The sequence below is a fragment of the Triturus cristatus genome, chromosome 1_2, assembly GCF_964204655.1.
Source record: "Triturus cristatus chromosome 1_2, aTriCri1.1, whole genome shotgun sequence".
NCBI classification, from domain to species: domain Eukaryota; kingdom Metazoa; phylum Chordata; class Amphibia; order Caudata; family Salamandridae; genus Triturus; species Triturus cristatus.
Window position 1 is genome coordinate 1,155,706,024 of NC_140580.1, and position 26,603 is coordinate 1,155,732,626.

The 26,603-nt window shown below is 45.1% G+C and overlaps 1 protein-coding gene across 2 annotated transcripts in view; it reads right to left on the reverse strand.

Annotated features, from left to right (window-relative positions):
• The window catches only part of LAMC3 (laminin subunit gamma 3), a 770,318-nt gene that overhangs the window by 197,332 nt on the left and 546,383 nt on the right, over positions 1 to 26,603 (reverse strand). For both annotated transcript variants that reach the window (XM_085613958.1, XM_085613956.1), the window contains exons 15-16: positions 19,209 to 19,362; positions 3,159 to 3,301 (exon numbers count right to left, since the gene is read on the reverse strand). In XM_085613958.1, coding sequence (XP_085470084.1) covers positions 3,159 to 3,301; positions 19,209 to 19,362 — 297 coding nt within the window. The remainder of the gene's footprint in view (positions 1 to 3,158; positions 3,302 to 19,208; positions 19,363 to 26,603) is intronic.

Sequence of the window (26,603 nt, forward strand, 5' to 3'; positions counted from 1 at the left end):
GTGTCAGGGGTGATGAGGCCTGTTCTTTGATAACAAACAAATATATTTCGGTGGTACCATAATGGAGCTGCCAACCCCAGGTTTGCCTGGGAGCCAGGCAATGATATCCTATGGACCGCGGATCCTTTTAGTAGCCTTTAATACAAAAGGCCAGGCCACTATAGGGACACATAAGCTTGCACTTATAAGCCCACACATTTAATATAATGCACCCTGCCTCTTGGGTTCAGGAGGCCTTTGTTAGGGGTCACTGGCATATATTAAAAATAACACACTGACTTTACCACACATGGTCGAGTTTGCGCTGCTCTTGCATCCTGCAATGGCAGGCCAGATGTCATCTGTTAACTTGTGTAACTCAGGGTGGCACAAACAGTGCTTCAGGCCCTGGTGACCCCTTTAACTCCATTGCACTGGGTACCACTGGTACCATTTACTAGGGTCTAATAAGGGGATTAAATGCAATGACAATTGGGGTTACTTCATATATATCTGTTTTAGGTAATGAGCACTAGCACTGTCGCCTGGTTAGCAGGCTTCAGTGCACTGTCAATGGTCGAAACCCAGCATTTAGTAGTCCAAATAGGGGCAAAACATGGGAGGACAGCTGCAAAACGGCCTGTTTTCTTACAGAGGACCACTCCCCTATACCCAGTGGCATAGCAAGGGTGCCATGGGCCCAGGTGCAAGAAGGGAAAAGGGGCCCCTTTGTCACAAGTGGATGGATAGTGAAATACTGCCATAATTGGCACCTACAACCGCTGGTGCCGCTGCACCTGCTGCACTGTTGATAGCTACCTCCTTGCCTGTACAATGTATTTCTCACTACTCTTTGCCACCACAGCTCATACCCAGAGTGCTGCGAGGGTGGGCGGAGACACTTGTTACTGTCCTGACGTCCTTCCAGTATAGGGCCAAGGTGCTTCATTTGTGCCGGTGCTTGCTAAAGGGGGGCCCCGGAACTCATCTTTGGGGGTCTGACGCTCATTTCTCATCATCAGACTTTGACACAGACGAAGAAAGAGAAAGGCAGGAAAGGAAAGGAAAGATCAAGGTAAGAAAACAGTGACAAAGGAAGGCTGGCAGGGATGAAAAAGAACCTGCAAGAGTGAGATACAGAAACAGGAAGTATGGGGGGGTCAATGAAAGAGGTGGGAGGTGGAACAGGACTAGTCAGACTCTGTATCCATGAGATAAAAATATGGGAAGTGCAGTAAAGAGGCGTGAGGTGGAATCAAAACTAGGCAGCCTCGTTATTCATGAGGTAAAGCGATAGGAAGTGTAGGGTGGTGTAAGAAAGAGGCATGAGGTGGAATCAAAACTAGGCAGCCTCATTATTCATGAGGTAAAGCGATAGGAAGTGTAGGGTGGAGGAAGAAAGTGGGATGAGGTGGAATAAAGACTAGGTAGCCATGGTATTCATGAGATAGACATTAAACATGGGGTAGCGCAAGAAAGAAGTATGGGTTTAAATCAAGACTAGATAACCTGGCTAGTCGTGAGATAAAGGCACGGGAAGTGTACATTGGTGGAAGAAAGAGGCATGGGGTGGAATCACAACTAAGCAGTCTCGTTATTCATGAGATAAAGCGATAGGAAGTGTAGAATGGTGTAAGAAAGAGGGGTGAGGTGGAATCAAAATTAGGCAACCTCGTTATTCGTGAGATAAAGCGATAGGAAGTGTAGAATGGTGTAAGAAAGAGGGGTGAGGTGGAATCAAAATTAGGCAACCTCGTTATTCGTGAGATAAAGCGATAGGAAGTGTAGAATGGTGTAAGAAAGAGGGGTGAGGTTTAATCAAAATTAGGCAAACTCGTTATTCGTGAGATAAAGCGATAGAAAGTGTAGGGCAGTGGAAGAAAGAGGGGTGAGGTGGAATCAAATCTAGGCAGCCTCGTTATTCATGAGATAAAGCGATAGCAAGTGTAGGGCGGTGAAAGAAAGAGGCGTGAGGTGGAATGAGGACAAGGCAGCCTGGGCGAAGGCCTAACTCAGCACTTCCATTCCTTGACCTGATGATTGTAACCAGAGATGGATTCCTTGAAACAAAGGTTTATCACAAACCATCCTATCATTGAAAAGCTTTCATCCTGTACTGAGCCTCTGCGCGGCCAGTTTCTAGAACTGCGCCAGCGTTGCAGTTCTATGGCTGATTAGCGCACTGAAGCTGGTGCGTTATCAGTGAAGTGACAACTTGTGATTATACTGCACACATAAGAAGAAGGGCATGAAAACATGAGAGGAATAACCCCGGCGAGCCCTTTCTAGAGGCGCACCAAAAACATCGGAGAAAAGACTCACGTTCTGACAACTACAGCACAGCATCTAACACCCTAAAAAAGTGATAAACAAACACTGGCGTGCAATGAGTTCCAACAATCTGAGCTTACGGAAAACAATGCTTTCATCTGAAAAAGGTGCGACAAGTGTTACAGCTGGGCTGTGTGCTCAGGCCTGGATTGCGGGGTGTTTATCTATAGATTATGACTAAGGCTCCCAGTTTTACGTTTTTACTGATTTTTACAGATAAATACAGACAGAAAACAATGTGTTTTTTGTCTGTATTTGTTTGTTAGAGTGGAGAAATACTGAAAATGGTGCTTCTTGTGAGTGACTCTCCGTGCGGTCCTTCAGGAATTCCAGGCAACAGCTGGGCAGACAGACAGAACGGGGAGTTAAAACACTGGATGAGATTTCCTTAAATGCAGTCATATGTTAATATATATTTGTATATAATGTTAATATTTGACTGTCCGAGTAGTGTTTTGCTACATTTCGCTGCCTAATTTGCTAAAACTCAACAGGCATGAAAGTATGAGCGCCTGTTTATCAGTTGAATAAATGTAGAAATATACCATTTTACGACTCCATTTATTCTCAAAACACAAAATATATATAGAGAAATACCAATAGGATGTCCAAAATATAAATATGGTTAACTACAAGCGGAAAATTAAAAAATGAAATACCATAAAACCGGGAGCCCTAATTATGACCACTACCAATATTGAACCAATCGGATGACATTAAGTACTGTCATCCCTTATCGATGATGCACAGACATTTTCTAGTGTGGCGAGTGGGACTTCAGCTTTCCAGGAGGGTAATACAGTAAAATATAATGTGTGCAGAGCAGTCCCATGAGCCCCCGTACGTACGTCGGCAGCCCCTGTTGGAGAAGCCAAAGTAGCCGTCGTGGCATCGGTGACAAGATACCCCTTCTACTCCGAGGTGGCAGACGCACTGTCCGGTGATGGAGTGGCACTGGGTACTCTGGGACCCAACAGGATGGCAATCGCAACTGGAAGGGGCAAAAAAGTGAATTAACATGTGGTACAGAATAGAGAACAAGCGCAGGGGTCCTTCCCTGTGGCCCTCAGAGCACAGGTGGCCTTGCCATTGTGACCCTTAAAATGCACTATGTGACTCCAGTGTGAAGTATCAATCAATCAATCAATCAATCAATCAATCAATCAATCAATCAATCACGTGACTTGCAAAGTGTGACTACTCACCTGTCGGGGTCTCAAGGGCCTGATACCTTGCCTGTGGGGTAAAGGCGTTGATATATTGCCCACATCTATGGCACCCCGTGCCTTACCCCCCTGGTTAGGGTAAGGGCCCGGGTGCCTTGCCCACATCTATGGCACCCCGTGGCTTACCCCCTGGTTAGGATAAGGGCCCTGGTGCCTTGCCCACTTCTATGTGGTAATGTCCTCTACGTCTTGCCCACACCTATAGGAAAAGACTCCAGTGCCTTTTGAAGATCTGTGAGATAAGACCTTGCCCACATCTTTGGGGTAAGCCCTTCCCCTGTGCCTAGCCCAAATCTTTGGGGTAAGGGCTTCAACACCCTGGTAAAACTTTGGTGGAAGGTCCTTGATGCTTGGCTACATCTACAGGGTAACAGCCTCGTGCTCACATGTATAGGGTAAGGACTCAGATGCCCTGGCCACACCTATATGGCAAGGGCCACAATGTCTTATTCACAAGTATGGTGTAAGGTCACTGGTTGCACACACCTATGGGTTAAGGGACCTTATGTCTTGCCACATCTCTGGGGTAAGAGCCTTGGGGGCATATTATCAAGAAACGGCGTTAAAATTATCGCCGCTTTAGCGGCAGAAAACTGCTGCTATAGCGGCGATAATGGGCTTGATAATATGCCCTTGAGAATTCCCATAGAAGCCCATGTTGACACCAGAACATACAGCATGATGCTTTACCCACATTGAAGGGGTAAAGGGGCCGATGATTATTTACAACCGTTAGGCAAGGGTACCAATGCCGTGACCACACCTAGAGAGTAAGGCCATAATTCGTGCTCACATCTGTAGGGCAAGAGCAGACGCCTTGCCCACACCAGTCTATCGGGGTGTACCTGTGCCCCGTATGGTCAGTTCAGCCGTGGTTCAACTGGTAAATGAATCCGTACATTTCAAGACGATGCATAATCTGGAGATGAATCCTGAGGTTCGGGCCATGAACCCTTTATTGGAAGATTAATACTGGGTCTGTTGTGAAAAGTAAGTCTTCACCGGATGTGTTACCATAACCTTTCCACTTTCTGCTTTAACAGAATGTGAGAGAAAGACTGCTGCCCTGTCATGGAGGCTACGTCACCAGAAGAACTCCCGAATCACCGGAAGTCAGCCCGGATTGTTCCCGGAAGGTGTTGGCTGCTGGAAGGGAGAGTCCACGGTCAAAATAATTAGGGGGATGCCCAAATGACCCTCCTATATCTGGGCAAGGGAACATCTAAGGTATATGTACAAATGATATAGAGGGATAGATCATATTTACTTTCTGCACAAGAGTTTATTAATTACCTTGGCAAAAAATCAATTTCTTCTGGCAAAATTAAATAATTATAATGCAGGCACAAGTATCCATCGGTGAACATCCAAACACATAGTGTACCACAATACACACAATCAATACATCAAATACAAATTTTTTTTTCTATTTACACTACAACACATATATACAAACTCATGTATAAAGTAACTCAATCAAAAATCCTTTCCCCTATAAGCTTATTCCATAAAACATGTGTGCACTTAACATTGCCTAGTGCTACATCAGAGGGTAGTCCTATCAGCAATACAAAGATATAAGTATTTCATCTGAATTTGTAATGCCAATGCAACTCATGTATTTATTCGACAACACGGTGGACTCCTCCTTTATAAAAGTGTCGACGCGTTCGCGTTTCAGCCTCCACTTTCTTTATGGCTTCCTCAGGACGGGGATATAATCTACAAAAATAATAACGCTAAAATGAACTTTTAAAACCTTTGTTTTAATTTTTTTATTTTTTTATTTGCGCTGTGTTCTGTCCCTTATTTGCCCAGACAGTGTTGTAAGAGGAGGAGAATCCGCAGGGATGCGTGAACTAGTGGCAGGTCAAAGTATAACCTCCAAGCTATTTATGTACACGTTACTGGAATTAAAAAGTGAAACGTGAATAATAGAAAAAATAATAATAATTAAATTGATCAGCGTCACTACTAATACTCAAGGTGCGCTTATAATAATGACATGGTTCGAAGCGCAACAGCACCCAGCCAGTGGATGTAGAAAGAACGTAAGGTACTGCACCCTTTATGCACACCAACACCGCTAGAGTGACAAACATGACCGAGGATACCCAAGATTAACAAGTCCTAGCCCGGGTCAAGGCTGGAATACCTGTGGGTTCTAATGAAACAACCTGGTCTCGTAATTTACATAGCCGGGTGGCTTATAATCCGGTCCCACTCATCAGTATGGAACTCCTACATAGGGAGGGAAAGAGCTTAGAAACATCCCATATGTATCAAAAAGGACACTATATCAGAACTACTCAAATTGGGAACCGAACCTCAAAACTTGTGTCTTCTCGGGAGCCCTGGGTTTCTTCGACTCCTTCGAGAAATTTCCCGTTGCTAAAACCCACAAGAAGAAACAAACAACCTGTCATCCAAATGTCCGGTAATTGTATAAGTCTGTAAACCCTACTGCGTATCTCAGACTTGGAGGCACAAATAATCAAAACTTACGCTTGTTACTAGTCCTATTCACCGACACTGTGCTCCTTCACCGTCCGTCATCTCAACGAGCTGGCGTTACTGATTCCTAACGCGCCGTCACTAAATACGTAAACACGTGATTACGTGGAACGTCTCTAGATAACCAAACACAAATAAAGGACTATTTTTCGGATACTCGTACAACTCATGTACTTACTGGACGGTAGAATAAAACTCTGTCAATGGCCACTATTGACGTAGCGAAATAGCCCTACTATATCCACTCGCAAATCAGGGAGCAAATTCCAACTCCTCAGAATCAAAACCGAAAACAAAAAACATAATCGTGTAAAAACAAATAAAGTGAATAGCAACACAACCGAACCTGTTCTCAACTCCTCTACATACGTCTAGAGCTATGACACTGGGTGAGAAGATAACAACCCCAAGTGTATGGTGAATTCTTCTCGACAAAATTGCACCCTCAATAATATGCTGTAAGTGGGAGCTAGAGCTATTTTCCTTAAATAGTAGACGTGTCTCATCAGCCAAGTGGACCCACTTTTGGGTCATAACTACAAATCACGTAATTCACTCCGCAAACACTCAAGGTTACATAACAACAGATCGTACACTTCAACGACTCAACCGAGACTCCTCAAACAATGGAAAGACAGATCTAGAATCCAAATTGGATATATCCAACGATATGCATCCAGGATGTCGTCCATTCTACAACACTATATATTCAAAAATGTGGGCTTACATTCTGAAGGTAGACAGCTTAAAATCGTCGTCCTGTTTGAATCACATGTCTGCTTCTCAAAGCATGAAAGAGAAGCTCAAGGTCAACATTATATTCTCAATATTATGGTCAAGTTTAATAATGTCTAGAACCACCACGCAATTTAAATCAGAGCCCATAGTTCATCTCTCTCATTCAGACCCTCCGTTGCTGTGTGGTATCTTTCGATGAGTCGTGCTTCTATACGGTTAAGCCTCATCTCCAAATCACCCTTATTACTAGCTTTAACTACAGCCAGGATTGTCCACTCCAAGTCGTTCTCAGTGTGGCCACACTCTGTAAAATGCTGTACAAGGGGAGCTCCCTGGATTTTACATTTAATGCGGGATTTATGTTGTATGATCCGCATCTTCACCTTTTGTATTGTTTGCCCTATGTACATCTTCCCACAGGGGCAGATCACAGCATACACCACATTTTTGGTGTTACAGTTAGAGAATGATTGCATCACGTGCATCTTGTTCTTTGTCATCAATGTTTTACATTCGTTTGTGCTCGCACACGCCACACAATTGTTACAACGGTAATGTCCTAACAATGCAGGTAGACCCAATGAGGTTCTAGTGTCTTTTTTCGGTACATCTCTCATTGCTTTTACCAAATGTTGTTTCAAGTTTTTTCCTTTTTTGAAGGCAAATAATGGTTTAGGTATATTGAATTGGTCAATTAACCTCCAATTTTTTAAGATAATGTTTTTCACCTTATTTGCTTTCGGATTATAGGTCAAAATACATGTCAAAAGGTCAGTCTTTTCTTTTATTTTGGGAGTAAGTAAACTCTCCCTTGGCGTGAACCAAGTTCTTTTCAAAGCTGTTTTCACAAGTTTTTTAGGATATCCTCTAGCGCATAATTTGACCTGTAATTTTTCGGCGTTATGGAAATAGTCATCTTTGTTAGAGCAGTTGCGGCGTATTCTTAGAAACTGCCCATAGGGCAGATTTTCTTTGAGACTCCTAGGATGTCCCGATGAAAACTCCAGTAATGTATTCCGATCAGTAGGTTTTGAGTACAAACTAACCTCTAATCTCCCTTTGTTATTAACGATCCATAGATCAAGGAAGGTAATACGTTCATTACTCATACTTTTAGTGAAATTTAAATCGGGCGTACATCCATTCAACCAAATATGAAATCTCTCTAGGTCCTCAGCTCTACCATTCCAAATGAGGAAAATATCATCAATGAAGCGCACCCACTTATGGATGTATGAAAAAAAATGGTGTCGCCTCATTGTAAATATATTCCCTTTCGAATTGATCCATCACTAGATTTGCTATTTCTGGGGCAAAACAACACCCCATCGCCACGCCCTTTACTTGGAGGAATAACTCGTTCTTAAAGGAGAAAAAATTATTTTTCAGACAAATTCTGGCCAAATCAAGTAGAAAATCCGTGGGGACCTGGTGTGGCCTAATTCTTTGATCTAACACCAATTCCATTACTAGAAGTGCCTCATCTTGAGGTATATTGGTATACAGGCTTTCGATGTCAAAGGAGACCAACAATTGTTGGTCTCCATCGAAAACCTGGTCCTCAATTTTAGAGATGAAGTCCATGGTGTCCCTCACATAAGCCCGTGTAGTACTTACGAAGGGTTTAAGGAATGTATCCACATATTTTGCCAGTGGTTCCAGAATCGAACCACAGGACGAGATGATCGGTCGTCCAGGGGGGTTGGTGGCATTTTTATGCACTTTAGGCAGTACATAAATAAGCGGTACTTTTTGCTTGGTGAAATTCAGATAATCTTATTCTTTTTTACAAATATACCCGTATTCAAAAGCCTTAGTTGTTAAGTACAAAATTTTTGCTTTTAGAATCGAGGTAGGATTTTCACATACCTTCCTGTAGTGGGCAGGATTATCTAACTGCTTAATCACCTCTCTGTCATATTCATCGGTGTCCCAGACAACAATTCCTCCTCCCTTATCCGCTGGTTTTATTATCGTTAGGGGATTGTCTATCAGGCCTTTCAGGGCCATATGTTCCTGTTTATTAAAATTAGACTTAAATGTCAGATGTTTACAATTTAAACTGTCTATTTCTTTGAGTACCTGGTTCTCAAACAGTAAGATCTCTTCAGGGATCAACTCACTTTCGGGACAAAAAGAAGATTTATTCTTTAGACCACTTACGTTGTATTCCTGTGTATCTTTTTGATGTGCAAAGAACACTTTTAATCTGATCTTCCTTAGAAATTGTAGTATCTCAGTCTTCGTGTCCACTGGATCTTGCAAAACCAGCGGTACAAAGGATAACCCCTTTTGGAGGACTCTCATTTCCCATGGCGTCAAGGTGTGTTTGGATAAATTGTAAATAGGCATCTGAGTGTCACTACAAAAATTATTTACGGGGATAGCAAAGTCTGCATTGGAATGTATCGCCTGTATACTCTTTGGCGTGTTCGAAAAAAGTTTTGTTCTTGAGCTTGTTGATGGATCGGTGCCCTCCATCCCCCTCTGAACCCTCGCCCCCTGTGGGTCCCTCTGTCTAAAAAAGGAGGAGGTGCGTTGGGATATTGATAAATGGGGTGGTATGGTTGATAATAAGGGCCTGCTCCTTGGTCAGAATCTGAAGATGAGTCGGAAAAAGTTACGAACCTAGTCCGTGATCTTCCTTTATATGGCAGATTTAAGGAACTGGGATTATTATTTTTAAAGAAATCTTCTTTTAAGTAAGGATATACCAACTCCTGTTTAAAATTATTAATATCCCTACTTAATTTAGATGTCTTAAGGTTCACTGTGTGTGTTTTGAATTCAGTGAGTGTTTTGTTGATGTTTTCCAACAAGGCCTTAGTATCTGTGATCGACAGGTCACTTTCAATTTCTTCTTCTAACCTTTTAATCTCTTTTAATTCTTCTTCGCTAATTTGTAATGCGGTGTTAATCGACAATACTATCCAATCTCGGGAACACTTTGTCCCAACTCCACTGAAATCGACTAGATATGGTTTATCGTTTATGAAGATTACAGGGACATTTCTCACCTGCAACCCCACTGGTATAGAATTGGTTTTCAGGTATTCAAGGAGCACTTGAGCATGTAATTGTGTCCTCGTATTTTTCTTTCTTAATTGGATTAATCTTTCTCCTTTGTCAGAACTAACAGCTCTATCTCCAGTGATGTCTCCCCCTAATAAAGAAGGGAACTGTTTAAGTCGGTTGATTTCTTCTTCAGAATAACTCACCATATGGGGTTCGGTCATCATAAACACAAATCTCTACTTAGGGTGAGATGAATAAAATAGAACACAGTCGCATATACCACAACAAAACAAATCAAAATATGTCTGAAATCTAATTCTCAGGATGGACACTGCAGGATATCTGTGCCTAAACGATTTGATGGAAATATATCTGGTGTACCTAATTAACTAAGGACTCCCAGCTACAGGGGTGAGCCTGACATGCGTAGAGACTGTCCGAGGCCGAGTGCCAGCACTGACTGCCACAGCTGATACTGCAGAAAGTTACTCATCAGCAGTACTACTGTACTTTCAAGGGCCAAGTTCCAGTACTCTGTACTCCTCTGTAGAACTACTGTACTTTCAAGGGCCAAGTTCCAGTACTCTGTACTCCTCTGTAGAACTACTGTACTTTCAAGGGCCTAGAAAGTATTCTGTACTTCTCTGTAGAACTACTGTACTTTCAAGGGCCTAGAAACTATTCTGTACTCCTCTGTAGAACTACTGTACTTTCAAGGGCCAAGAAAGTATTCTGTACTCCTCTGTTGAACTACTGTACTTTCAAGGGCCAAGAAAGTATTCTGTACTCCTCTGTGGAACTACTGTACTTTCAAGGGCCAAGAAAGTATTTTGTACTCCTCTGTTGAACTACTGTACTTTCAAGGGCCAAGAAGGTATTCTGTACTCCTCTGTGGAACTACTGTACTTTCAAGGGCCAAGAAAGTATTCTGTACTCCTCTGTAGAACTACTGTACTTTCAAGGGCCTAGAAAGTATTCTTTACTCCTCTGTGGAACTACTGTACTTTCAAGGGCCTAGAAAGTATTCTTCACTCCTCTGTGGAACTACTGTACTTTCAAGGGCCAAGAAAGTATTCTGTACTCCTCTGTAGAACTACTGGACTTTCAAGGGCCTAGAAAGTATTCTGTACTCCTCTGTAGAACTACTGTACTTTCAAGGGCCTAGAAAGTATTCTGTACTCCTCTGTGGAACCACTGTACTTTCAAGGGCCTAGAAAGTATTCTGTACTCCTCTGTGGAACTACTGTACTTTCAAGGGCCAAGAAAGTATTCTGTACTCCTCTGTTGAACTACTGTACTTTCAAGGGCCAAGAAAGTATTCTGTACTCCTCTGTGGAACTACTGTACTTTCAAGGGCCAAGAAAGTATTCTGTACTCCTCTGTAGAACTACTGTACTTTCAAGGGCCTAGAAAGTATTCTTTACTCCTCTGTGGAACTACTGTACTTTCAAGGGCCTAGAAAGTATTCTTCACTCCTCTGTGGAACTACTGTACTTTCAAGGGCCAAGAAAGTATTCTGTACTCCTCTGTAGAACTACTGTACTTTCAAGGGCCAAGAAAGTATTCTGTACTCCTCTGTGGAACTACTGTACTTTCAAGGGCCAAGAAAGTATTCTGTACTCCTCTGTTGAACTACTGTACTTTCAAGGGCCAAGAAAGTATTCTGTACTTCTCTGTGGAACTACTGTACTTTCAGGGGCCAAGAAAGTATTCTGTACTCCTCTGTAGAACTACTATACTTTCAAGGGCCTAGAAAGTATTCTTTACTCCTCTGTGGAACTACTGCACTTTCAAGGGCCTAGAAAGTATTCTTCACTCCTCTGTGGAACTACTGTACTTTCAAGGGCCATGAAAGTATTCTGTACTCCTCTGTGGAACTACTGGACTTTCAAGGGCCTAGAAAGTATTCTGTACTCCTCTGTGGAACTACTGTACTTTCAAGGGCCTAGAAAGTATTCTATACTCCTCTGTAGAACTACTATACTTTCAAGGGCCTAGAAAGTATTCTGTACTCCTCTGTGGAACTACTGTACTTTCAAGGGCCAAGAAAGTATTCTGTACTCCTCTGTAGAACTACAGTACTTTCAGTGCCAAGAAAGTATTCTATACTCCTCTGTAGAACTACTGTACTTTCAAGGGCCAAGAAAGTATTCTGTACTCCTCTGTAGAACTAGAGTACTTTCAGGGCCAAGAAAGTATTCTGTACTCCTCTGTAGAACTACTGTACTTCCAAGGGCCTAGAAAGTATTCTGTACTTCTCTGTAGAACTACTGTACTTTCAAGGGCCTAGCAACTATTCTGGACTCCTCTGTAGAACTACTGTACTTTCAAGGGCCAAGAAAGTATTCTGTACTCCTCTGTTGAACTACTGTACTTTCAAGCGCCAAGAAAGTATACTGTACTCCTCTGTGGAACTACTGTACTCTCAAGGGCCTAGAACGTATTCTTTACTCCTCTGTGGAACTACTGTACTTTCAAGGGCCTAGAAAGTATTCTTTACTCCTCTGTGGAACTACTGTACTTTCAAGGGCCAAGAAAGTATTCTGTACTCCTCTGTAGAACTACTGGACTTTCAAGGGCCTAGAAAGTATTCTGTAGTCCTCTGTAGAACTACTGTACTTTCAAGGGCCTAGAAAGTACTCTGTACTCCTCTGTGGAACTACTGTACTTTCAAGGGCCGAGAAAGTATTCTGTACTCCTCTGTGGAACTACTGTACTTTCAAGGGCCAAGAAAGTATTCTATACTCCTCTGTAGAACTACAGTACTTTCAGGGCCAAGAAAGTATTCTGTACTCCTCTGTAGAACTACTGTACTTTCAAGGGCCTAGAAAGTATTCTGTACTCCTCTGTAGAACTACTGTACTTTCAAGTGCGTAGAAAGTATTCTGTACTCCTCTGTAGAACTACTGTACTTTCAAGGGCCTAGAAAGTATTCTGTACTCCTCTGTAAAACTACTGTACTTTCAAGGGCCTAGAAAGTATTCTGTACTCCTCTGTGGGACTACTGTACTTTCAAGGGCCAAGAAAGTATTCTGTACTCCTCTGTAGATCTACTGGACTTTCAAGGGCCAAGAAGGTATTCTGTACTCCTCTGTGGAACTACTGTACTTTCAAGGGCCAGAAGGTATTCTGTACTCCTCTGTAGAACTACAGTACTTTCAGGGCCAAGAAAGTATTCTGTACTCCTCTGTGGAACTACTGTACTTTCAAGGGCCAAGAAAGTATTCTGTACTCCTCTGTAGAACTACTGTACTTTCAAGGGCCTAGAAAGTATTCTTTACTCCTTTGTGGAACTACTGTACTTTAAAGGGCCTAGAAAGTATTATTTACTCCTCTATGGAACTACTGTACTTTCAAGGGCCAAGAAAGTATTCTGTACTCCTCTGTAGAACTACTGGACTTTCAAGGGCCTAGAAAGTATTCTGTACTCCTCTGTAGAACTACTGTACTTTCAAGGGCCTAGAAAGTATTCTGTGCTCCTCTGTGGAACTACTGTACTTTCAAGGGCCAAGAAAGTATTCTGTACTCCTCTGTAGAACTACTGTACTTTCAAGGGCCTAGAAAGTATTCTTTACTCTTCTGTGGAACTACTGTACTTTCAAGGGCCTAGAAAGTATTCTTTACTCCTCTGTGGAACTACTGTACTTTCAAGGGCCAAGAAAGTATTATGTACTCCTCTGTAGAACTACTGGACTTTCAAGGGCCTAGAAGGTATTCTGTACTCCTCTGTAGAACTACTGTACTTTTAAGGGCCTAGAAAGTATTCTCTACTCCTCTGTGGAACTACTGTACTTTCAAGGGTCAAGAAAGTATTCTGTACTCCTCTGTGGATCTACTGTACTTTCAAGGGCCAAGAAAGTATTCTGTACTCCTCTGTGGAACTACTGTACTTTCAAGGGCCAAGAAAGTATTCTGTACTCATCTGTAGAACTACTGGACTTTCAAGGGCCTAGAAAGTATTCAGTACTCCTCCGTAGAACTACTGTACTTTCAAGGGCCTAGAAAGTATTCTGTACTCCTCTGTAGAACTACTGTACTTTCAAGGGCCAAGAAAGTATTCTGTACTCCTCTGTAGAACTACTGTACTTTCAAGGGCCAAGAAAGAATTCTGTACTCCTCTGTAGAACTACTGTACTTTCAAGGGCCAAGAAAGTATTCTGTACTCCTCTGTAGAACTACTGTACTTTCAAGGGCCAAGAAAGTATTCTGTACGCCTCTGTAGAACTACTGTACTTTCAAGGGCCAAGAAGGTATTCTGTACTCCTCTGTAGAACTACTGTACTTTCAAGGGCCTAGAAAGTATTCTGTACTCCTCTGTAGAACTACTGTACTTTCAAGAGCCAAGAAGGTATTCTGTATTCCTCTGTAGAACTACTGTGCTTTCAAGGGCCAGGTTCCAGTACTCTGTACTCCTCTGTAGAACTACAGTACTTTCAAAAGGGTGAAGCCAGTACTCTGCACTCCTCAGCGCTGGGATACTCGACTTTCAACGGGGTTAGTACTCTGCACTTCTCTGGAGTCTGCTGTACTTTTAACAGGGCAAAACTAAAGGGGATGATGGATGGAGTGTTGAACATTGCAAGCACTCACCCCCAGTCAACTGATCTGGGTTTAATCCATCTTCATTCTTTAGTTCACTCCGCCACCCCAGTTCAGACATGGCCATATGCAAATCAGTCTGACCCTATGCCTCATGGGAACAGTCCAGCCCGAACTGCCAAGCCATGTCTTCCCTGGACTGGAAACAAGCATCCTGGGACCGGTTTCTGGCTAATCAGCTGTCATAAGCCAGGCTAGCTTGTATCCCGTGGCAAAGTGAGCAAGGGACCAACGTCTGGGCATACCCTGCCAACTTAGGGCGAACAAAGCAAAACCAAAGGGGATGATGGACGGAGTGTTGAACATTGCAAGCACTCAGCTTACTCCGCCACCCCAGTTCAGACATGGCCATATGCAAATCAATCTGACCCTGTGCCTCATGGGAACAGTGCAGCCCGAACTGCCAAGCCATGTCTTCCCTGGACTGGAAACAAGCATCCTAAGACCTGTTTCGGGGTTTCACCTCTCTTCAGCCAGGATAGCTTGGAGATGATGGACGGAGCGCTGAAACCGTGAACAGTGCGCCCGGTATGCCCAGACGTGGGTCCTGGGTTCACTGTGCCACTGGATTCGAGCAAAGAAACGATGGATTTAGGCCCAGATCGCTATACTGGGGTGAATGTATGACATTGTTCTGCATTCTGTCCATCAATTGTTGTTTTTGCATTTGCCACCCCGAGTGGGACGGGTATGCCTAGACGTGGGTCCCGTGCTCTCCATGCCACTGGAATCAAGCTATCCTGGCTGAAGAGGGGTGAAACCCTGAAACCGGTCCTAGGATGCTTGTTTCCAGTCCAGGGAGGACCTGGCTTGGCAGTTCCGGCTCAACTGTTCCCATGAGGCATAGGGTCAAGACTGATTTGCATATGGCTGGGTTCAAACTGGAATGGCATGGTGAGCAAACAAACAACGGATTTAGGCCCAGATCTCTGTACTGGGGTGACTAAACTGGGATGGCATGGTGAGCAAAAGAATGATGGATTTAACCCAGATCTCCTGACTGGGGGTGAATGTTTTGGTTTGTTCTGCATTCCATCCATCAATTGTGTGTCTTACTTTTAACAGGGCCATGCAGGGCCTCTGCACTCCTCAGCAGGGCTGCTGTACTTTTAACATGACCGTACCTGCACTGCACATCAGAACTGGATCAGCATATCTCACCAGGGCTGCTCTACTTTTAATGTAACAATACCTGCACTTCTTAGCAGGACTGAGACAACACTTCCTAGCAGGGCTGCTGTACTTTTCAGATGAGATGACACCACAAGCACTTCTCACTAGGGGTGCTGCAGTTTGCTGGGGCATCACCAGAACCTCATGATTCCCCTTTGAATCCCTCACACTGGTGAAGGTGATGTAGCATACGTTAAGACCCCGCCGCCAACGTCTACCCTTTCACACTCTCTACCGACCCGTGGTGAACATCAGGCCCCTCAGAGTGCAGCGTCCTGTAGAGGTTCATGGGTTAGGGAGGGGAGTCCTGACTTCATCCAGAATGTACAGATAACGTTCTCCTCTCGGTGTTGTTGCAAATCATTTAATCCCATTTTTAAATCCTATAAGCAGGGCTGTCCTTTTCTCTCTACCTTCCAAACTTGTCTCGCACAAACCCTCTATTTTATGGGATGTTTCCTTGGTGTTTCCTTGGGGGACATTGCTTTGGATTTCTATCCACTGTACTGTCCTCTCGACCTCAGAACTCAACCAATCCCTCAACATTAAAAGCTGCACCCCACCCCTAAACCTCACCGATACCTCAATCCTAAGAAGCCATGTCCACCTAAAAGCTCCTCCCATCCTTCAAACCTATTAAGACCTCTCAGGCCCTAAACTCCACACATTCCTGACCCTTAAACCCTCTCACCCCAAACCGCCACCCATCCTGTAACCCTAAAATCTCTATTCACCCCAAAGCTCCACTTAGCCATCAATCCCAAGAACCCCTTTTCACCCCTGAAGTCTACCCATCCCAAACCCCTAAAAAACGCTCTGTACCCCAATGCTCCTCCGATTCCTGAAGTCTAAATCACCTCTCCACCTATAAGCTCTACCCATTCCACAACCCTAATAAGCCCTCTCCACCCCTACACTCTACCCATCCATGATCCCTAAAAAGTCCTCTGGACCTCAAAGCTCCACCCTTCCCTGAACCTTAAAACCGCTCTCCAACCAAAGACCCTACTCATCACTGAACCCTAACAAAATCCTCTCCACCCCAAAGCTCCATTCATCACTGAACCCTAAAGCCCCTCTCCATCCCTAAGCTCCACCTATCTCTGAAACCTAAAAACCTCTTTTCCACCTATAAACTCAGCCAACCTTTGAACCACAAAACAACTCATCTTCTGCCCTAAGCTCCAACCATCCATAAACCCTAAACACCTCTCCACTCCTAGGGTCCACCAATCCCTGAATCCTAAAATCCCCTCTCCACCCTAACCACCATTAATCCCTGAATCTAAAAACCTCTTTCCTCACCTAAGCTGCTCCCACGCCTGAATCCCAAAAAAACTCTCTCCACCCTCAAGCTCCACCCATCCCTAAAAGCTCAAAAAAATCCTTTCCACCCCTAAGCACCAACCATGGTTGAACCCTAAAAACCAATCACCACCCCCAAACGCCACCCATCCATAACTATTGTAAAGTACACTTTCGCCTTTGGGTCTCTTGAGAGTGAAAAAGCAGATATATTACTGCTACCTAACTCAATGGTACTCCTTTTATCGACCTCGTCAGAATGAAAGGCTGAGTGGATCCTCTGGGATTCAAACCTATGGCCATGGGGTCAAACACAGATTCCTGGAGGGCACGAGCTAGTCCACTGACCCACCAGACTCAGTATGTAAATGTACTTATTTTAAGCCAAGGTCAATCAAATCAGTCAAATCAGCATTTCTAGAGCACAACACTGTCACCCCTAGGGGTATCTGGGCGCTGTGTCTCCATCGAAGCGCCAGGTCTTTAGCCTCTTTCTGAAGTCTGCCAGCGAGGGCGCTGTTCAGAGCTGGTGGGGAAGGTCGTTCCAGGTCTTGGCTGGGATGTAGGAGAAGGAGCGGCCACCACTGCGGTTGTGCAGATGCTGGGTGTGTGTGCGAGAGAAGAGGAGTGCAGGTGTCTAGCGGGTTGGTGGCAGTTCATTCGATTGGTGAGGTAGGCAGGTCTGTGTTGTGGATGGGGAACCAGTGGAGGTCTCTCGGGTAGAAGACAATGTGGGTTCATTTGGGGAAGTCCGGGAGGTCCAGGAGGAGTCTGGCTGCAGCATTCTGTGTGGTCTGGAGTCTTCTGAGGAGCTGGGTGGAGATGTTGTTGTAGAGGGCGTTGCCGTAGTCAAGGTGGATGGTAACAAGGGCCTGGGTGACGGTCTTTCTGGTGTTGGTTTGATCCATCTGAAGATTGTGCGGAGCATGCGAAGTGTGTGGACCTTTCGGGTGCCTCAGTTGAGGGACTATTCTATGCTGGCCTGTCAGGAATCTCAGCGTACGGACTGCCTGTCGGTAGCTCCCTACTCCAGTGTGGGAGTGCCTTAGTGTCTCCCTTTCCCACTCAACGTGTCAATGTCCCTGCTCATCGTTCCTGTTTGTGGCACCCTATTCCTTTCCTAATGCATTCACTATCCTTGTATCTGGGAATTCTAGCGTCTCAAGGTCCTTGTTAACCTCAGTGTCCTTGTGTAACCTATTTGTCTACCATTAGAGTCTGTATATTCCCTCTCCCAGTGGCTTTCCTCCTCAGTATCGGTATATTTCTTTTCCTAGTACCAGTGTGGTCATGTCTCAGTGCCACTGGATTTCCTCAGCATCAGTAAGACGGGGACCACTGTAGCTGTGAAGCCAAAGTTGAACAACTTCGCTCAGTTTGTAAAGTGTGTAAAGTTTGTAAAGTGTGTTGAGTGGTGAAACTATGCTCCCCTTCTGTTGTGTGTGAAATTTTACTGAAAACATTTTTGGAGAACTTTCTACTAAAGATTTTTTTTTGTTGTGGAGTTGTTATCCCACAAACCTATTTCAATGAATGATTCTACCACTATGTGTTTTTTAAACTCCACAAACTTTATGAGACTCAATAAGACTGTTAAGGGAACATGCAAGTGCACGCACCCCTAGCTCACTCACACCTGCCTGAGGGCATATTCCTGTCCTTCCTCAAGCAAACGCAGTAACCCTGGGCGTATTTCGCGAAGTAGCGCTACGCTCTTTGCACTGCGCGAGCTATACGTAGCACTTCGCGAACTGCGTAGTACCCTGTTTGCACTGTGCATGATGCCGTTTTCAATGATTGCACAGTGCGGACAAGCATCCGGAACTGTGCAATCATTGAAAACGGCATCTTGCACAGTGCGAGCTGTAGTTTTCTGCCGCTCGAGTAGATTTTTACTCGAGCGGCAGCTTTCGCAACGCGGACTGGTAGATTCTCATCGCGAGTGGTCGCAAGCATACGCGACCACTCACAATGAGAAACCTGACCTCCCCGCGTTGAGAATCTCGCCGGGAGGTTTATTTTCCACGCTCGCGATCGCCAACTTGATGTTGCTGATTGCGAACGAGAAAAAAGTCATGCTGGGATGTCATTTTGCTTGCTCGCGGTTGCCAACTTGACGTTGAGGACCGCGAGCAAGCAAAAAATGACCGTTGCACTACGCAACACTATGCTACGCATGTTTGCACTGTGCTACGTGCAATTCGCATAGTGCGAAGTATCGCAAACTTCGCGAGCGTAGCATAGTGCTTTGCCCAGGCTTAGAAAGCACCCATCAACAGTGCTAAAGTCAAGAGTTTTCTTTCCCAGAGCCATTTTATAGAAGCCTACCTCTGACAGCCAATCCCTGGCTGCATGCCATAGAAGCCGGGTCTGCATTGGCTGCAGTCTCGTCCAATCACGTTTGGGAGGCAAATGCACTGGCCTGTGACAGGATCGCATGCCTGTGGATCCCCAGCCGACCCCGCGTGGTTGCAGTTACATGCTAGGGAGGGAAAGGCACTATTAGTGAAATAAATACAAGCACAAATAAACACAACACTCATGCATAGCTGCCAAGGTTTGAGATTGCTATGTGTGACATTTTTATAATTTCAGAGCAATTTTGTGTGGCATTTCAACGACTATGAATGACACTTTCTCGTGATCAAAATCAAGCAATGAACATAGTGAAACATATAAATATCCGAGATTACACCCATTTAAGCAACGAGAAAATCTAAGATCTTAAAACTGCTGCAAAGCACCAGAAATGGAAGGGCACTTAGTTGTGAATGTGCGAGGCTCTGTGCTTCTTAGCACCTAACAACACTGCGCCCAGCCTCTCCAGCCCTCCCTGAGTTCTGAGGCTCTCCTTCTGCCCTGCCATGCCTCTCACACTCCTAAGAGGGCACTCAGGCTGTAGACACACTTTTAGAACTAATGTAGGGTCATGCTACATGTGTAAATGTGCGAGGCGCTCTGCTACTCAAACACACCACTGCCAAAGAGTTCTCTGAAGATTGCAGGGCATGGCAGGAGAAGAGACCGAGTGGGGGCATTACTCTGTCACCTGAGGGGAGCAGCACATTGTGTGCTCACAGAGAACCATCGCACACTTGGCGGGGTCAGAGATGAGTGAGTCCTCGGGACCGGAGATGAGTGAGTCCTCTGGACTCTGAGGCCCTGTGTCTGCTCAAGGCACAAGAGGTGGGAGGGGCAAGCAGTGAGTACGTGACAGACACATATGTAAGGGCAGGGAGGCAGCATGACTGGGGGTCGGTGACTGCAACTGGGTGCCACTCTCAGGCTGCAAGACATACCCTTTGGCAATCATTTCGGTTTGCAATGCCGCCCGCCTTAGTCCAGGCTAAATATCCCTGCTGTGAGTCTGATGCATGAACCTTTGAGTGTGACAGATGTCCCAGACGATGTCCCCGACGTAGTCCACTGAACTCTCCCTCGGTTGGGATTCGCAATATTGAATTTGCCACAGGTGGCGGCCATCAAAAGGCCCCACAGTTTGGGTAGCCAGGCTGCTGCGAGCCGTCAGCAGCAGACAGCAGTGCTGAGAACCAACCGCCACCCACAAACCAGTGAGCCCCAGCTCCGGCCTTCCACACAAGCTTCCTGTGTTGCACTGGCATCAGGATGTGATGTCCCCCAGTGGTACCACCGGCCAATTGTATCAAACAACTGACAGGGCCTGAAGTAAGACTGTCTGAGAGCCGAACCGCGCCATGGAATCATCACATGAAGATATACCGTAGCACTGGGAGCCCGCCAGCACTTATTTTAATTCTCATGGGAGTATGTAATAAAGATTGTTGGGGCTGAGGGAATGTAGAATGTTGGGGCAGAAACAGTGGTGTGCTGGTGGTGGAAGGACGCACTTCCATCGCCTTTATATTGACACTTTGAATAAAAATCCGTTTATGTAGCATCACCACCCTGACCTCGTCATTTCACAAGTATTCTCACACACTGGAGTCTTCAGGTATGGCCTCACGTGTTGACTTCACATCACTCAGCCTTGCGCCGGTGCACACTCCAGCTCTGCTGCCCTGGATACTTTACCGATTGGTCTGACCCACTTCACTGCAGGCCACACTCATGTAGCAGCCGAGGTTTGGAGGTTAGAGGTAGCTGAGCAGTGCACCCAGCTGACGGGGGGCTCTAGGGGTGAAGGGACAGTTGACTAACTCATCGAGCATGAAAGCAGGCTGCCTGGCATAATAGTGGCCACCAAGGCTTCTCCGTTCCTCACCCTGTTACCCAAAGGGGACAATGAACGAACCCAGGAGGCAAGTGAGAGGACACAAGGAGGGACATTACACCAGGCCAGATTCAAATTAAATCTGTTGGACAGGAATTGCGGCATAAACAAGGCCCCCTGACACGCACAAGAAGCAAATAAGATCAAGCTAGCGCTGCGACTGGACCGGAAGAAGTGAGGCATGTATCGAGAATTGTAAAGCTCCAGATGCTGGGATGCAGGAGGCAGGCGCTAGGTGCATATTTCTTCTTGACATCTATTAGCCACCACGCTGTGGTTCAACACCCTCGGGCCAATGATGAGGAAACACCTCCCAAATGAAATAAATGTACAATAGCACTTAAAACAAGACAAACCCGGCTTCGAAAGTGGTGCACGCGCGAGCGCCCGCCGCGGCGAAAGTGAAAGCATCACGTTTGCATGTTTCCAATTAACGTGAGACGCGGCGGGGGAGGGGCGGAGGAGCGTTCACAGAGCAAGCGAGAGGAAAGCTGGCGACTGCGTGCGTGCACGTGCGCGTAACCACAAGCGCTAGGCCAGCAAAAGCCTGTGGTAGCACATTTAAAAGCCACTCACTAAATGTCTTGCAGAGCAGCGCATGCGCTGGCTCAGGCAAGACCTACAAAGGACCCACATTTGCGTATTGCGCCTTTTCGCAAAACACTGCTTCAGTGTTCTAAGTATTATAAAAAGAAGGGGACTTTCTCTAAAAAGAGGTTTGCTTTCTTAACTATGGTGAAACACACCTTAATATAAGTAAGGCCACTCAGGCCCACTGTCCCTGTACAATCTGCATACATTAATGGATGCCCAGCGAGAGACTGGGAATGACACAGCCGCCCCGTTGGTAAAAGGTAGGTTATGGAGGCCCATCTGCCTCCGGGAAGGCCGCTCCGGCCCTCACTTGGCCACTGGTGGCATCTGAACAGCAGAGATACAGCCCAAATCGGCCATCACGCTGCCAAAAAAGTGGAACACAGCTGCAACTCAGATACCAGTCCATTGCCCTGAGTGGGCGCAAAGAAAAGGTACACAGTTGGACTGGGACAGAAATTAGGCCAGGCATCAAAATAAAAGTGTCCCCCGTTAGCGAATCAGATGGCTAAAAAAGTAGCCTATATTTGCAAACCGAGCAGTTTTGAACTTTTAAGGACACGTGGTACAGGTGCTTTGAAAGGTATAGGAGACTGCATGCATTTGTGCTTGTTGCATGGAATGTTTGCTTTAATATGAGCAAAATAAACAGTGAAAACGAGCCCAACCGACCATAAAACAGGCCCAGAAACAGCGGACAACCAGTGCGCAGGCTGCCCTGTCAGACCAGCCCACTTTACACTGCAGATTGCGCTATGGGCCAGTCCGACCCTGAAATGGAGCGAGTTTTCAGACAAGTCAAACCACGTTGTTACACTTGTCAATACTGGGAAATAGTTGTAATGTACAAGATTAGACAGCTGCCATTAAATAAAACCAACCATGGAAATGGTTTTTACAGAGTCGGTTTTATCTCTTTTGGCTTTCAAAATATTTCAGGGAAATTTTACAGAAAATGCTCCAATTTGCAAACAGTTTCTCAAAATGTACTTGGGGTAGATGAACTACCAACAATCTTGGGAAGTGTACGGCTTGCTTGGCAAACTATGAATTAAAATATTTTATAAATGCCCTTTCTGAACATGTGCCTTGTTAGCAAATGTATATAATAAAGCGTCTGGGCACAGTGCTTAATTTGAGCCGGTGTTTGCCGGCGGGGCCCATAGCTCTCATTTTTGGGGACTGTCGCTTACTTAAACTCCTCAATCATTTACCACGAGCAAGAGAGGGAAAAACTCACAATTTAAAGACAAAGGAAGAGAACACAAAGGGAGAGATCAGGGACCCACAGGAGTGAGATAAAGGGGCAGCGAGTGCCTGGTAAAGGTTCAAAGAGGCATGAGGTGGATTCAAGACTGCGCAGCTTTGATATTCATTACGCTCACATTTCATAGCGCTGGCTGTGGGCTTCGGGCAGCACCACTCATTCTTTTACAAATCAAGCACTAGCTTTGAAATGCAGTATTAGGTCCATTGTGTGAACATTTTATATTGGTGATAGCCTTTCACTGTCAAAGAACCAACACCCGCCTCCCGGCCATCAGCAGCCGGGGACATCCCCGATCAGATGGTGATATCCCTGCCTTTGCCAAACCCTCACCAAGTAAGAACCAGATGGCAGCATTTGGCACCCACTATTTACATGATTGGGTGGGCAGAGGGATGGTGGTGGGTGCTGTACATCTCACCCTACCTGGAGGTTACCCCAGGACTGCTGCGCATGCATTGTACACTGGTGAGAAAACCAAGGGCGTTCCCTGAGTCTTTCAGGAGGAGGCAGGGCTCCCATCCAATCTGTACTAACAAGGATCACCTTAACTGGGGTATGGACAGTGGCGGCTGCCAACTATCAAGAGTGGCGAGGCAGGCAAATGGGTGAGTGCATGCACGCAATCACATCGACTAAATTGCAGGCATGCATTAGATTATTTTTTCAAGTTAAAATGTTTACTTTTAAAATGGTAATGTAATGCCTGTCAATGATGTAGTGGACATTAGCCCATTAAATACATTAAAAAAGTAAATAAAAAATTACCTTAGCTTGCTGCACATCCTCTCCTAGGAGATGATTTATGAATAGAGCAGCTCCCCAGTCCCAGCCCCACCCCCAGGCCAGCAGACCTAGTACTGCTGATTGGTTCCCCAGCTCCAAGGAAATCTGAGCCAGCCCTCCTCTCACACCTGCCCAGGCCCCTTAAGGTTTTGCTGAGTGCACCCCAAATCATTCTCCTCCATCTTGTGAGCTGCAGCCTACCTGTGCCCCAGATTGCAGTGAGCAGAGTCCAGGAAGTGGTAAGGAGACAGACTAGTGCTGTCTCTTCCTTAAAAAACGATTTTCCCTAACTGTGATTGCATCATCTTTTCTTTTTTAAATTTCTTTAACTGTCTTTGCCTGTGGTTTTTACAGTTTAAAATTGTAGTTTTAACCTGCCCTTGATTGCATAATTTATCACCTGCTTTGTGTTTAAACTTGTGGTTTTTCCTGACCGTGACTGCTTCCATTTAACTTGTTGAATTGTGGGATTTGCAGTCCAAACTCTGTAGTTTTTCACTCTCATTCCCCGTGACTACCAATTTTTCCCTCCAAATTTCTCATTTTGCTCTGTGCTAAGACCTGTATGTTAAGCAGTGCACCCCAAGCCATCATTTTCTGTTAAAAAGTCAGTGAAACCATCCCCCCGCCCTGGCAACAGGGATATTCTACATCAGAGGGTGCTCTGAGACAGCAGTAATCTGCTGTGTGCTGTTTAAACAGTATTTAATAGGGACAGTGCACTTCGTTTTTTGGCCAGGAGAGGGAGTAAAGTTTTATTCAAACAGTATTGTTTAAGGACAAGTTTGTTAGGCCCTTACCTGCAGAAGTCCAAAGCGTGGATTGAGCCTGTCTTTTCTCCTAGGAGATTTCTGAATAGAGCAGCTCCCCAGTCCCAGCCCCAGCCCCAGGCCAGCAGACCTAGGACTGCCGATTGGTTCCCCAGCTCCAAGGAAATCTGAGCCAGCCCTCCTCTCACACCTGCCCAGGCCCCTTAAGGTTTTGCTGAGTGCACCCCAAATCATTCTCCATCTTGTGAGCTGCAGCCTACCTGTGCCCCAGATTGCAGTGAGCAGAGTCCAGGAAGTGGTAAGGAGGCAGACTAGTGCTGTCTCTTCCCTAAAAAACGATTTTCCCTACCTGTGATTGCATCATCTTTTCTTTTTTAAATTTCTTTAACTGTCTTTGCCTGTGGTTTTTACAGTTTAAAATTGTAGTTTTAAACTGCCTGTGATTGCATAATTTATCACCCGTTTTGTGTTTAAAGTTGTGTTTTTTCCTGCCTGTAACTGCTTCCATTTAACCTGTTGAATTGTGGGATTTGCAGTCCAAACTCTGTAGTTTTGCCCTCTCATTCCCCATGACTACCAGTTTTCCCCTCCAAATTTCTCCTTTGCTCTGTGCTAAGACCTGTATGTTAAGCAGTGCACCGTCAGCCACCATTCAGTGTTAACAAGTCAGTGAAACCAGCCTCTCTCTCCCCCCCCCCCCCCCCCAAAGCAACAGGGAAATTCTACATCAGAGGGTGCTCTGAGACAGCAGTTATCTGCTGTGTGGTGTTTAAACTGTATTTAATAGGGACAGTGCACTTCGTTTTTTGGCCAGGAGAGGGAGTAAAGTTTTATTCAAACAGTATTGTTAAAGGACAAGTTTGTTAGGCCCTCACCTGCAGAAGTCCAAAGTGTGGATTGAACCTGTCTGTCTCCTAGGATATTTCTGAATAGGGTAGCAGCCTCCAACTCCCTGACCAGCAAACCTTGTCTGAGGTAGCTGGGACCTTATATAGTCTGCTATTGTTTGGTACATGTGTACACTGATTGGTGGTTGTATCTGGTGTTTCTATTGCATTAGGGTTAGTGTCCTCATTGGTTGGGATTTGAGGGTTCTGATTGGCTTCTGGGTCTGTGATTCAATCAATGTAGGGTTGGGACTAGGGTTAGGATTTCTATTGGAAGTAGGGACTGGGGCTTCTTGTGTTATTGGTTGTTGGGACTAGGGTGGGACTAGGGCTAGGCCTTTAATTGGAAGTAGCGATTAGGGCTTCTGGTGTGATTGGTTGCTGGACTAGGTGTGAGACTAAGAGTAGGGTTATGCTTTCTATTGGAAGTAGGAACCAGGGCTTCCTGTGCCATTGGTTGCTTGGACTTGGCTTGGGACTACTGGTAGGACTAGAGCCTCTACTGGACGTAGAGATCAGTTTTTTTTTAACTGATAGGTAGCTTGGACAAGGGCTAAGGTTGGCTGTAAGGTCCTGGTCTCCTATTGGTTCCAGATTTTAGGGGTAGTGTTGTGATTTGATAGTGTTAGGGCTAGGGTTCGCATTGGCTGAAGGGGTCACCTGTTTACTAGGGCTATAAAAGGCCAGGCTTAGGGCGTCTCAGCCCGGGCGTCGTGGCTAAGGGTGGAGAGGACAAGGGCAGTTGCCTATTTGAGCCTGTTCGAGTCCGGTCGTGACCAGGGCAGGAAATGCTGCCCATGTTCCCATTCAGTAATACCCACCCACAATTTATTTTCACTATAGATATGTACCGATCTTTGTGTATTGCTTTGTATAAACATGTAGAATAATTTAAATAAATAAATATGTTGTTAACAAAAAAAGAATCATCTTTGGTCTACATGTACTTGCTTCCATTGTGCATCTATGTCCCTCCATGTTCTTGGATCTGTGTGCCTCTTACTTTTCTCCGGAAAAAGCATTTCCAATGCACTACCCTATTTCTCATCCTGTGCCTCTATCAATATCTTTAATCTACATATACTTACCTCCTTTATGCATCTATATACTTTCAATGTACTCATGGATCTATATATTTATTACGTTCTTCTAATTTGGCATTTCCAA